Source organism: Cydia splendana, chromosome 6 (assembly GCF_910591565.1).
Source record: "Cydia splendana chromosome 6, ilCydSple1.2, whole genome shotgun sequence".
In the NCBI taxonomy this organism is placed as follows: domain Eukaryota; kingdom Metazoa; phylum Arthropoda; class Insecta; order Lepidoptera; family Tortricidae; genus Cydia; species Cydia splendana.
This window is the reverse complement of record NC_085965.1, coordinates 23848203-23861054: the sequence shown is the minus strand read 5'-3', so window position 1 is coordinate 23861054 and position 12852 is coordinate 23848203. Positions and strand designations below refer to the sequence as shown.

Sequence of the window (12852 nt, the reverse complement as noted above, 5' to 3'; positions counted from 1 at the left end):
TCTTAACTGAAGAAGAGTTTGACTAGAATTATTCAAGGTTGTAAAATGTACATGAAATAACGCCAAATATCTTGTGATCATTTGAAGTCACTTAAGAAATGAATTTCGCAGCGCAGGTGGCTGCCAGTGCCAATAGTAAGCGAAGGGTTGAAGTATCTCCATAAGCTATAAATTGTTACAAACATAGTTTCAGTCAGGTGTTTGCGTTTGCAAAATTGAAGCAAATAATACCGTTCTCATTAATAAAATTTGCCGAAGGTTGTTTGTCACAGTAAAGCTTCAGTGATAAATTTTTCCAAGTGAAAACCGGACAAAAAAATTTCGGCAAAAAGGTAGAACTCCTAAAAATACCTTAGCACTTGCTGTTACGAAACCTTTTATACGTAAAATTTGATTCTATTACACTTTTTGTAAAGTTCATGTGAGTTTTGTTAAATAAAAAGCAAGTATTCGAATTATCCGTTTTATCCGGATATCCGGATAGTAAAATAATAAATATTCGAAATATCCGGATACAAAAAATGGGCGGATATTGCAAGCCCTAATTGTAGGGTTCCATCAAGTATTTCTCTTTCCAAAAGGGTTCCGTCAAAAAAAAGATTGAGAACCGCTGGCCTAAAGTATGGAGTATAGAAGTATGGAGTAGGTAACAGTACTCTACCTTCCATAGCCGAAAATGGTCATTGGCACAGAGTTTGGACTTTCGATTGTCACTGGCACCGCTAGCCTCTGCGTGCTTATGGGGCCCTGGTAGCTCTGATTGGGAAAGTATCGAAAAAAAGTTTGACTGTGTGACGTCATGCTGTTAATTTTGTTCAAATCTGAACTTTACTTCTAATAGTTTACAGTCCAATATTAAGATTTCAAGTTAACATGGGTAATTTGGTAACATGACTAACATGGTCATGGTCAGTGCCTGGGCAAGATGAGACAATAGTTTGCAGAAAACGAATCGAAAGTTCGAAACGCGCAAGAGAATGATATGATATCAATAATAATGTGTGCTGTAACAGATATAATGTGTTGACATGTAAAATACTTATATTTTATCAATAAAAGTTTGATTGATTGATTGATTGAATAATCAATTAATCATATTAGTGCGATAGAGACAGATAGAGTTCCTTTTCGATTCTCCGCGAACGATTGTCTTCTTGGCTAGGCCCCCTACCTAATCCTTTAGGAGTGATATTTTCAATCAAAACATGCTAATAAAATTGTCACAATCACAAGTCACAATTATGACAAGGATGGGTAAAATAGATGCTAATTAAAACCAAAATATTACTTTGCTAATCCGCGAAAAGATAACGTGCTAGTCAATCAGTGCTAACCCGTTATACTTACTTGCGTATTTATACATGCAATTAATATTCCCACCCTCCCACCGCAAAAATAAATACGCAAATAAATATAACAAACCACCACCAAAAGAATAAACCTCGACACGTGTTTCGCCTCTCTACGAGGCATCCTCAGGAGTTGTTGACGGTCTGACGCCCGGCAACGGAAACCGGTTTTTTGCGGTGGGAGGGTGGGAATATTAATTGCATGTATAAATACGCAAGTAAGTATAACGGGTTAGCACTGATTGACTAGCACGTTATCTTTTCGCGGATTAGCAAAGTAATATTTTGGTTTTAATTAGTATGGATTTCCGCAAAGTAACGCCTGATTCTATTCACTATTTAAAATAGATGCTTCTTTGTATGTTAAAATTTAAAAATAATATAGTAATAACTATTAACGGCCACGGTTTTTCCAAGAAACGTGTCAGACATCTGTTATAACGCTTTAACTAGTCTTATAATATGTAGCTGTATAAGCTATAGCTATACAGCTGTGGTCTAAGAGCTATCCCCGGAAACAGGTACACAATTTATTTTAATTAAAAATCTTCATTTGGCAACCCTTTGCTGGCCTTGTCACTCATTTTACCCGAATAGGAACGGATTGTTGGCACATTAACTCGAAAGGTTTCGAGTAATTAGTAAAAACTAAGTAATTCTGTAAAAATCGGTTCATAGCGGTTCCCGCACAATAAACCAACTTATAGATCTATATTAGATCTCATAATTATTAGGGCTGCGAGAATTGCATATTTTTTACGGACGTGTCGGAAAAAGGTACAGTCGCAATCATATACATATCTGCAGAAGCACTCCAACGCATTGCCATTAGAGGCATTTTGAGAACATCTTGGCCACTTCGATATATCTGGTTCTGATGGCGAGTTGGCGATTCTACCCATCAAGGGTACCTTTTACCGGGGTTAGCTCCGGGTGTACGTATGTCGCCGGCAGCGATACGCATCACGACTCACGCACGGGTGTCGGGAAGATTCCTGTTATTTGCATTCGGACTGATTGGACTATTATCTTTTTGTATTGTTTGGAAATTGCTTAACTTTGTCTATTGTTTCTCAGCGTGTATAGTAACCCATCAACCCATATAAAACATGCAATATATAACACAAAAACACAAGTTATAATGTTGTTGTAGATTTTTTAGTCAAATTTCGATAAAACTTGGTGTACGGACAAATAGAGGTCCCTATTTCGCACAATAAATATAAGCGTAATTTCATCTTATGTCCTATAAACTTTATAGTATAAAGAATCCTCTGAGTTACGAAACAATCGAAACATACATTTTTTTCGAGATAAGTTTTGATTTCATATTTATTTCGCTCAGAATGAGAAGCTCTTCAAACCAGCCAATTATTTATTTATCCAAACCAAACAATCACGTTTGTTTTCACATTACTAAAGGCATTTCAACTAATTATAAGTGATCACTCCATTAAGACCAGACATTTCTTTTTAATTTTACTACAAATGTCAATTTTCATTCCCAAGCACCCCACCCTTTCATCGAAACAAAACATCCAATATACGCGCCACATGTGCGCACGAGTCGGTCCAAATTACACCTAATAATTACTCAGAAAACGACAAAATCCTTGTTGAAAACTCGACCTTATTCTTTTGTCTTAAGGTTGACAATGGTCGTTTCACTTATATTTACAACACGAACTAATCCCTCTTGTAATAGTGTTCACGATCGGATCGGCAAGTCGGATAAGTCATTTTGGGTTTGGGTGAGATATCCCCCAGGGTCCAACACAAATAGACGAGTCCCTAGGCATGACGTCATTATAGATTTTGCCGTGGAAGCGTGGAACAGACGCAACAATGTGTTAATGTTTTTTCATTGAAGAGTTCCTTTGGCTATCTTCCGAATGTATCATCAGATCAGCTCCATATTAGCATATTAGGTATTGATTGCATTGTCATTGGGTATATACGGAAGTATGCCAAACTTTTGCTCAATCAGACACCGGAAAGGGGTTCAAATATACTATAATAATATTGTGTATATATACAAAGAATATAATCAGTGTAGCTAAATAAAAGTGTGTAAAATATCGGAAGGATTGCTACAAAACTAATTAGCTTTGAAGCATGATATTGATGTTTTAGATAACCAAGCTTTTGAAGGCCAATTATCTAGTTAAAATAGGATAAATTATCAAAGTACCGTAAAATGGGGTGAGTAGGGTCAAAACTGAAATTCAAACCTCGATAACATTTTATTTTTACATATGAAAACTGAATGGTGTATATAATAAGTGTTCCGGACGTTTGTATTTTAGTTTTTATTTTATTTTGGGTAGTTCGATTTCATAACTTTGACGATAAAGAGGAAAACCCACCTCACCCCGTAGTGCCTCGTATTTGGGGTGAGAGGGGTTTTCATACAAAAGTAGAGATGGGTAGTGAGTAAATACTCACGGGTAAATACCGAGTAAATACTCAGTATTTACTCAATATACCCGTATTTACTCGTTTATATCCAAATTGGTAGGTATAAACTATTTAGAGAGCTGAAAGGGGCATATAAATTTGAAATATAGGTGTATTTTGTAAGCCGCTACTGGACTAAGTACTCAAAATTGTAAGAAATGTACTTTTAAGAGGGGCACTCCATACATGTAACTAATTGTCACAAATTTTTTTTTCAGAAATTACCAACGTGTAGCAATTCATTAAATGGGTCTTTTAAAATAACTAGAATGTTTCTAAGAACTTCTTTGGATAAATTGAATATTTATTGGAAAAAATCCGTTCCGAAAGGCCAAAATAATGTTTATCTCTCTATAACTTTCGAACCAAAGTTCAGAAAATATATGAAAACATATCGGGAGATTAGCCGTATAATAGAGAACCAAAAACAATATTTTGAACATCATCGGTTGAGCCATTTTTGAGTTTTCTTTAAAAAACTCTTAATAAAAGGTCGTAAGTGCCGTGTAAACACGCACTTTTGCGCTTATCTAGAGATTCTAGAACCTCGATAGAATTTAATTACCATATTTTTAAAGTAAATAACTTCTTATTTAAAACAAAATTGTTAACTATGTATTATCACAATTTGCCTCTCACTGATAATTACCTTTTTTTCAGAAATTAAGCGTCCTATACGCTTTTTATTTTATAGATATTGTTAATACACGTTAGCACTCTTCAATGAAAAACAATTTAATTCTTAAATCTCACTTTTTGAATATTTTATAATCAATCGTTTTTACCCACCTAATTGAGTAAATACGGGTATTTATCGGGTGCTTTGAGTAAATACCGAGTAAATACTCAGTATTTACTCACCCCTACCCATCTCTATACAAAAGTGATTTTGGAAGATTGTTGGATTGATTTTTTTTTATTATGCGTATTACTATAGGTCCATTTTAAATTGGAATACATTATTTTTGTAGCAGTAGCCTTAAAATCCCTTCTCACCCTCTCAAACCTTCTCTCCCCATTCATAACCCACCTCTCCCCGCGAAACCTACTCACCCCGTTTTACGGTAAACTGTAATATTAAATACAATACCTTTGTGCAGCGTGGGTCGGTTGCCCTGCGGAAACAGCGAGTACAGCGGAAACCGGGGTACACCTGGAAATAGAGCTCCATTTTACTCTACAATGTACCAATACTATGTACCAATGTTGTACCATCGCCCACACTGTTAACTGTCCACCGGTGGACCTTATTACAAAAGGCATAAGGTCCACTAATGGACAGTTAAGAGTTTTGCTGTTTGTACAGTCACCTGCAATAGTATGTTACACAACGAAGGCCGCAAAAATATCTGACACGATCTTATTTGTAGAGCCACAAGAGTGTGTCACATATTTTTGCGGCCTTCGAAGAGTAACATATTATTGCAGGTGACTGTACTAGCAACTATACAAAGAGAATCTACTACTACAACAGTCATGTGCAGTAAAAGAAACCTTACTGATGTAGTGATGTATCCTTTGCCATCGTGTACATATTCTCGGAAACGTTCGTAAGTACTTCTCATGCTACTTCTTTCAGTCAACCTCAGTACTTTTTGTACTGAGATTGACTGAAATAAAACCGGCCAAGTGCGAGTCGGACTCGCAAACGAAGGGTTCCGTACCATTATCTATAAAAACGGTCACCCATCCAAGTACTGACCCCACCCGACGTTGCTTCACTTCGGTCAAAAATCACGTTTGTTGTATGGGAGCCCCACTTAAATCTTTATTTTATTCTGTTTTTAGTATTTGTTGTTATAGCGGCAACAGAAATACATCATCTGTGAAAATTTCAACTGTCTAGCTATCACGGTTCGGGAGATACAGCCTGGTGACAGACAGACGGACGGACGGACGGACAGCGGAGTCTTAGTAATAGGGTCCCGTTTTACCCTTTGGGTACGGAACCCTAACAAATACATACATATTTATTTTAATAATTTTAATTAAACTTTACTGTAATCCTTACAACTAGTGCATCATAATGTGGGTACATACATACCTGGCTGAAGGTCAGAGGGCGGGCGGGTGCGGGCGCCCCCCGCCGCCCCGCCCAGCATAGCTCCGAGCGATACACCTCACCACCTGCGGACAATACAAATAAATGTTAAAATACAGTTGCATAATTATAGATTGTACAACGAGTGCATAAAACAATAAAACGCAGCGGTCCGGACCGCGAATTTACAAAAGCTATACTATTTCAGTCACGACTCAGATTTTAATAGGAGAGCTTTTGTTTATGCATATTACTTGACAATATCTATACCGTTTCGGTAAAAAGTAGTCACTGAAATGGATTAGCTTTTTGCATACATATTTTCAAATATTATTCACGCCAAAACCTGGTCGAGTTTAGTAAGTTCAGGCACGTTTGAATGTGATATCTAAATTTTAATAATACTCATTTACTCAAATGGTTTAGATTTTGTCGCGATATATTTAAACATTAATGCTCTCACAATACCTAGTCGAGCGGAGTCTCAAAGTCAATTCAATATTATTCATCGAGTATTATTTGTACGACACTAAAGTTCACTGAATATTGATTTCAACAATTATTTTTTTACTAAATTACTTTTCATCTAGTATTCATGTAAATTGCCAAAAAAGTAGTTTAGGTTAGTTTGATCTGCAACCTCCAAGAAAACGAAATATTGCTGGAAAAGTGGGTTAGGTTAGGTTAGAACTGCGACCCCCAAGAAAACGAACTGTTACCAAAAATGTGGGTTAGGTTAAGTTAGAACTGCGATCCTCAAGAAAATGAACTATTGCCAGAAAAGTGGCTTAGGTTAGGTTAGAACTGCAACCCCCAGGAAAATGAACTGTTGCCAGAAAAGTCGTTCTATGTAAAAAAAAAAGTCGGTTCGCTGTTTGGTCGCAGTTCACCTAACACGCTCTTCCTCGCTTCGCTCGTCGTCGCACCTATCTTGACTCAGTGAACTCTCTCAAATGACTAGACGATATCGTATTAATAAATATCTAGCAAGTTGAATGATTTGACCAAAGAAATGTACTCCAAAACGTTGTACACATAGTAATAATCTACTTAACAATAATTCTATAAAGTAAAACGTTGTCATGATGAAAATTTGGCAAATGTTGGTTGCCAAAGTAAATCATCTGCGAAAAGTTGTCTGGCAAGTGAAATTCGGACAATAAAACTTCGGAGAAAAGGCAGAACACCGTAGTAAATCTTGGTCCTTAAATAAATCATCTACTTCGTTATGTACCAATGTATTAGAAAATACAGTCGACTTATAAAATTGTATTACGATTTCACATTAAACATGTCCTAATAAGAAATCTCAACTGATAAAGTTCTTAAATGAAAAAAAAAAATTAGGCATTTTTAAGTACGGTAATTATTACAATACAATCGGAGTCATTACTAAAATATTATTCAAGTTTAGATCGCAACAAACTAGGATTTGTAGCAATAATATCCATATTAATTTAGCCAACAAAGTCTATACGATTTCAGTAAATTTCTGTACTGTACTGGATTAGGGTTTGGTCAAGTTTTGTCCAAACAAAAGCTAATCCAGTTCAGTTCGCATCTGGACCTTATACCTATACCTACCATTAGGCTTTGTAAATTCGCGTCCGGACCTAACATGTTAAGCTCTGTTTTCCCAGGATAGCGATGCTGTCATATAGCGGCCGTCTCCATACATAATAATACGGCTAAATATGTAGTAAATATGGATGGAGTAGTATTTTGTATGGAGACGGCCGCTATATGACGGCACCGTTATCCTTGGAAAACAGTGATTAAGTGCCCTAAGGGGGGTGAAAAGGGCTTAAAAGAGACACCAGTGACGGCAGTGACCCATTAAATTTTCAACCTCTTTGATTGATTTCCGAGTGTTGATTAATACCTACCAGGGATTATGTTCGAATGCGAAACGGAATACAAATTGAAATTTCAACGAAATCGGAACATGATATTTATTTTAAAACTGCGGTTTAAGATATTTCTCGGAATTATATTTGTATACGTAACAAAGTACATACATAGTTATTGTTATTTCAATTTTCAATCATGTTCAATTCAAAATAATATTTGTATCATTTCATCAGCATTTGATCAAATACCTATACAAATAAATGAACTAAGTACCTATACAATTTATTAGAACAGTTGGTACGGTAAAATGATTGCATTTTTAAAATGAGATTGCACGTTTTAACAACATCTACGACTTTTATGCGAACGAAATAGGATAGAGGCGAATCGATGATATTTGAAACATTGCATTAATATGAGCACATTTTTAAAATGTTATCGTATACGTCTCTTCTCTTAGCCTGCAATGTCAGTCATAAGGAATATTTTAAATATCAACAGATTTTTAGTCTGATCCGATTCGCCCTGTGATCCGATTCACCTCGGTCTACCCTACAGAAACCTGCAATAATATCACACACAAAGTTCCACGACTTCCGAGGTGTACGTTTTGTTGCATTTTCGTTCACGTAACAGTTGCTGTTGCAATAGCAAGCAGAGAGCAGGCGAACCAATATTACCGCCACTATCGCCAGTAGTTACAGTGACATCGGCATAGCACTACACGGTGGCTAAAAAAATACTGCATTTTGCTACGGAGGTTTTGGGATTAGGTATACTGAGCAACTTTTACTATGGAACCAACACCGAAATCGCGAAAAAAAATTTACTCTCCCATTGAAAATGGAGCAGCCAAACTGTATGAAACAGACAAATCTTTTTTTTCGCGATTTCGAGGTTGGTCCCATAGTGAAAGTTGCTCAGTATACCTAATCCCAAAACCTCACTGGCAACGGGAACGCAGTAATTTTTTAGCCAGCCTGTACAGGGGTAGCAAAGCGGGCAAAATGTTACAAATCCTTGGCCCGAGGTCCCCAATTTGACCGAGAGCCAGCAAGCACAGGCCCCCATTGCTCCCATTCAATAAATTTGCCCATAGGTCATTTTACATTGGTAATTACTCAAAACTCAACTTGTTTAGCAATCACAATACACAGTTCGGTGACTTGTCTGACTACCGACAGACAACAGTATTGAGTAATCAAATGTTGGTCGATTTGAAAGTGAGAAGCGACGCGAGCTACCAGGGTAGCAGATTTTGGAGGAGATATTCATAATTTGGTAGTTAGTGCGCGGTGACGTCATAGGTCAGTTACGTTACGCGACTCTTGGCATGAAGATATACTATAAAAATGTATCTTTGAATCGATGTTGAAACTGTGCTGATAACTGCTGTAAGCCTGTTGGTTTGCAAATAGGAACTTATTCCATTTTTAGGTGTCATTTAATCGATCTGCAGAATATTCCTATTTTGATGAACATTAACAAAAATATATATTTGGTCAGCCGAAACTGATACTTGGTCAGCAACTTATGGTAAGCAAGTATGTATTTCTAAACTAGTTCGCGATTAATGTCATACTGAGCTGCTTTAAATTGATTTGGTTAGCAATTTCATTATTTGAGCGGCAGTAAGCGATCCATCATTAATCAAATTTTGTTAAGCAATCAGTGGGTAAGCGAATTGTTTCATTATGGATTACAATTGAACTGATCCGCAAAATTGGTTTAGCTGAAAAATCAGTTGATCAGCATATGTCTAACCAACCTAACCTACGCTTTGCGGATCAGTTGATTTTTTAAACAAAATTAAATGTAGGTTTCTGTAAAGGCCGCAGTAATATAACGTAACCTAATCCACTTTTCTAGTAGCAGTTGTTTATGTTAAGGTCGCAGTTCTACCCTAACTTTTCTATACTCCGTAGTCCGTGCATTCTTATTTGCGTTATGTGACACATTATGACTGACGTTTATAGAGACGTAACTAACCCAAATCGATTGTCACAGTAAGCGATTACGATTGGATGGCACGTAGACTGAGGTATCGAATTGTGACGTATAATGATTTTTTATTATAGATTTAAATAAAGCTAGAATTATATGGTTTTCCCGCAAGGTAAATGCATTTAATACACCAACCGAGTAGGTCGCACCCATCGTCAAAATCGAAACTAACTGGGGATCTATTTTAAAGTTTATTTATGTTATTTCTGTGTCAAATTTGTTGTCTGTTAGGTGACGATAAATATATCCATATTTGCAGTTAATTATCCACCTTTTCCTTATTTTTATTAAAAGAAAAAATCATATCGATTTACTTAGACGACTACCGATTCATAACGGTGGTGTCCGGCCAACCCTAAATAAATAAAAAAAGACGTAGAACGTAAACGTTCGCAGTGCCATTGTCTTCCTTTGTGATTTCGATGTGCAAGACATTTTACGTTGTATTGCTGTTGTGAGTGACAATTGTCAAATAACGCAAATAAGAATGCACGGAGTATAGTACCAGTTGGTGTCAAACAAGTAATCAATTAATCATCGAATGAAATGTTACACTCACAATTAAATAAGGCTGTAAATTAAAAAAAACAGTCAACCGGGACATATTTCATGCTAAAAGGGGGAGTTGTGTCATGGGGAGGGGATGGGACACTAGCGTGCATAGAGCACCATACTTCATTCATTGAATGCTGGCTATAATTTGTTTGTCCCCATACATTCGATCATAACTTGACCGAATCAACTGGGAAAGCATGAAAGTCGTGATATGTTGTCAAACTAACAGTTTAAAATTGAGTCTGTCAATGTCAACGAATGGTTGATATAAGCTCCAAACTTCCTTTAAAAGTGAAGGTTTTGCTTGTTTGTGACTTGTGACACTTCTTATAGTGAAAAATTGATTTGGCATTTAAATGAGAACCTATTAGTTGTATGGTAAGTATAAATAATCTTCGTTTTGTTAGTAATATTTGTGAAAATAGAGATCTATGAAAATAAGTTATAAACCTTAAAATTTGTGACCATCGAGGAAAAATTCCGTTATAATCTCTCTCAGAGTTCAAAATCGTCCCTATTCACCCCATTTGACGGTAATTATTTTGACTGTTGCTATGTGCAAAGTGTGTGGTTCGGTATCAAATTGAAACTGACATCTATGCCCTTGACTGCACAATTTTATAATAATTTATTTATTTATTCACCATTCATTTGCTGTCTGGAATCTTCGTCTTCCACCAATATATATTTAACCACAAATGCATATAGATTATATGAAACTAAGTATCACAATATATTAGGTTAGGTACCTATAAAGACTATCAAAAAAACGGGTCATCAAGTTGAAATAGACTGCGTCGTGTTAGCACTAAATCGGCTACCTCGTGTTTATACGTCCCTGGTACGTTAGGTCTAGGTTCTAGACTTCTAGACGCACTAGACTTGCGTCTGGCTGACGCGGGCTTGCAAGTTTCATGATACCGGTTATATTGCTCGAAAGATAATTATGTTTTACTAACCTAAAAATTATCGTTGATGCTAAAACACTAAGCGCATCTTGCACCAACCCACTAACCCGGGGTTAACCGGTTAAACCCAGTGTCAAATTGTTCTGGTAACCATGGTAACTCCAGGTTTAACATGTTAACCCCGGGTTAGTGAATGTTCTAAATACCTATAGGTACCTATTATGTGAATTGACCAACTTCACACACATGAACACAATAATTTAAATTACATAGGTATGTAGATACATACAATTTCTAAGTTATTTTGCTACTTTACTTCCGATGAATGAAGAATACAGAGAATCGTCGCTGTATATAAATTTTAATGACAATTTTAAGTTCTAGTGTTTCTTACAAAACATTGTTCCTGAAGCACTTATGGTTTTTTTTTAAAATACGAATAAAGGAAACATGTTTAAAGAAAACATTATACATTTTTGTTGTTAGCCTATGTGTGTGTCCCACTGCTGGGCAAAGGCCTCCCCTCTCCCTTTCCAATCCTCCCTGTGCTGAGCAAGATCCCGCCAATCCCGCTGGAATGCATCCAAGTCGTCCCGCCATCTATTTTATTACTTATTATTTTATTACTTGTGAAAAATTTACCCCTTTATTAATAAAACTTTACAAGCCATAATTAGCTAATTTTTATCAGTTTTTCCCCCTTTTAAAAATATATGCGAGTCAAATTGACAGACCAGTTAATAGCTACTTGTAGCTTGTAGCATGTTTACGAATAACGCCATTAGATATTATATTATATAATAATTATAAACAGACCACACCAATTTTAATGTTTTATGCTTAACAGGTTTAGGCGCCATAAAGATTATCTATGGCATATATAAAAAGCCGTGGGAGCGACCAGACCAGACACAATAAGTGACGTCACAAGACGGATGGTGCCTTTTACAACTGTGCGACTAATTAATCGCAAGTGTATCTAGACGATTATTAATCGCATCGTGTTGAGAGAGTGGCAGCTTTGGGAACCGGGTAAATTTTTTTGGGTTCCGAATCAAGGTAAATAAATAAACCTTCTTATAAGATCACTCGTGTGCCTTTCTGTCCGTCTGTCTTAGTAAATTTGCTCCGAACATAGAGTCTGGCTAATGAAAGTTGAGCCTGAAAAAACCTGGCAAATTCAAAAAATCTGTAGCAAGCGGCTCTCTTTGATTACAAGAATTGCATAATTCTTATACCTTTTATGATTTCTTGAATATGAAAATTACCCAAAGATGAACGTGTAAGTAACATAAAAATATGGACGTTAAACATGGCATCATCTATTGGGGGGAAATAAAATAAAAACGTTTCGCAAACTATATCGCGTGATACATTACATTGAAGAGCTTGTTATGATAATCTTTATAAATTTAAAACAAACAGATTTATTGTTATTTTAGAGTTAAACGAGAAAATTGACCACTCCCATCCTTCGAGACTTCGAAATTAATAGCCCTGAAAATATGTATTGAAAAGAGATGCAGAAATTTATTCTTTAAATATATGACGATCTTTTTGTGAGTTCATACTATTTAGAAACATTGTAACATTGTTAAATATCATGTAATATTAAATTAATCTATCTATATATTATATATTATATATATTCCACTATTACAGCAAAACCCCGGAACCCCCAGCGTAA

The 12852-nt window shown here is 36.0% G+C and overlaps 2 protein-coding genes across 2 annotated transcripts in view; both read right to left on the bottom strand.

Annotated features, from left to right (window-relative positions):
* The window catches only part of LOC134791772 (uncharacterized), a 329980-nt gene that overhangs the window by 204742 nt on the left and 112386 nt on the right, over positions 1–12852 (bottom strand). The window lies entirely within an intron of this gene.
* LOC134791638 (protein winged eye) overlaps positions 1–12852 on the bottom strand; it is a 135941-nt gene that overhangs the window by 43634 nt on the left and 79455 nt on the right. The window contains exons 2-3 of the mRNA XM_063762692.1: positions 5851–5933; positions 4897–4959 (exon numbers count right to left, since the gene is read on the bottom strand). Of these exons, the coding sequence (XP_063618762.1) occupies positions 4897–4959; positions 5851–5908 (121 nt within the window). The 5' untranslated portion in view covers positions 5909–5933. The remainder of the gene's footprint in view (positions 1–4896; positions 4960–5850; positions 5934–12852) is intronic.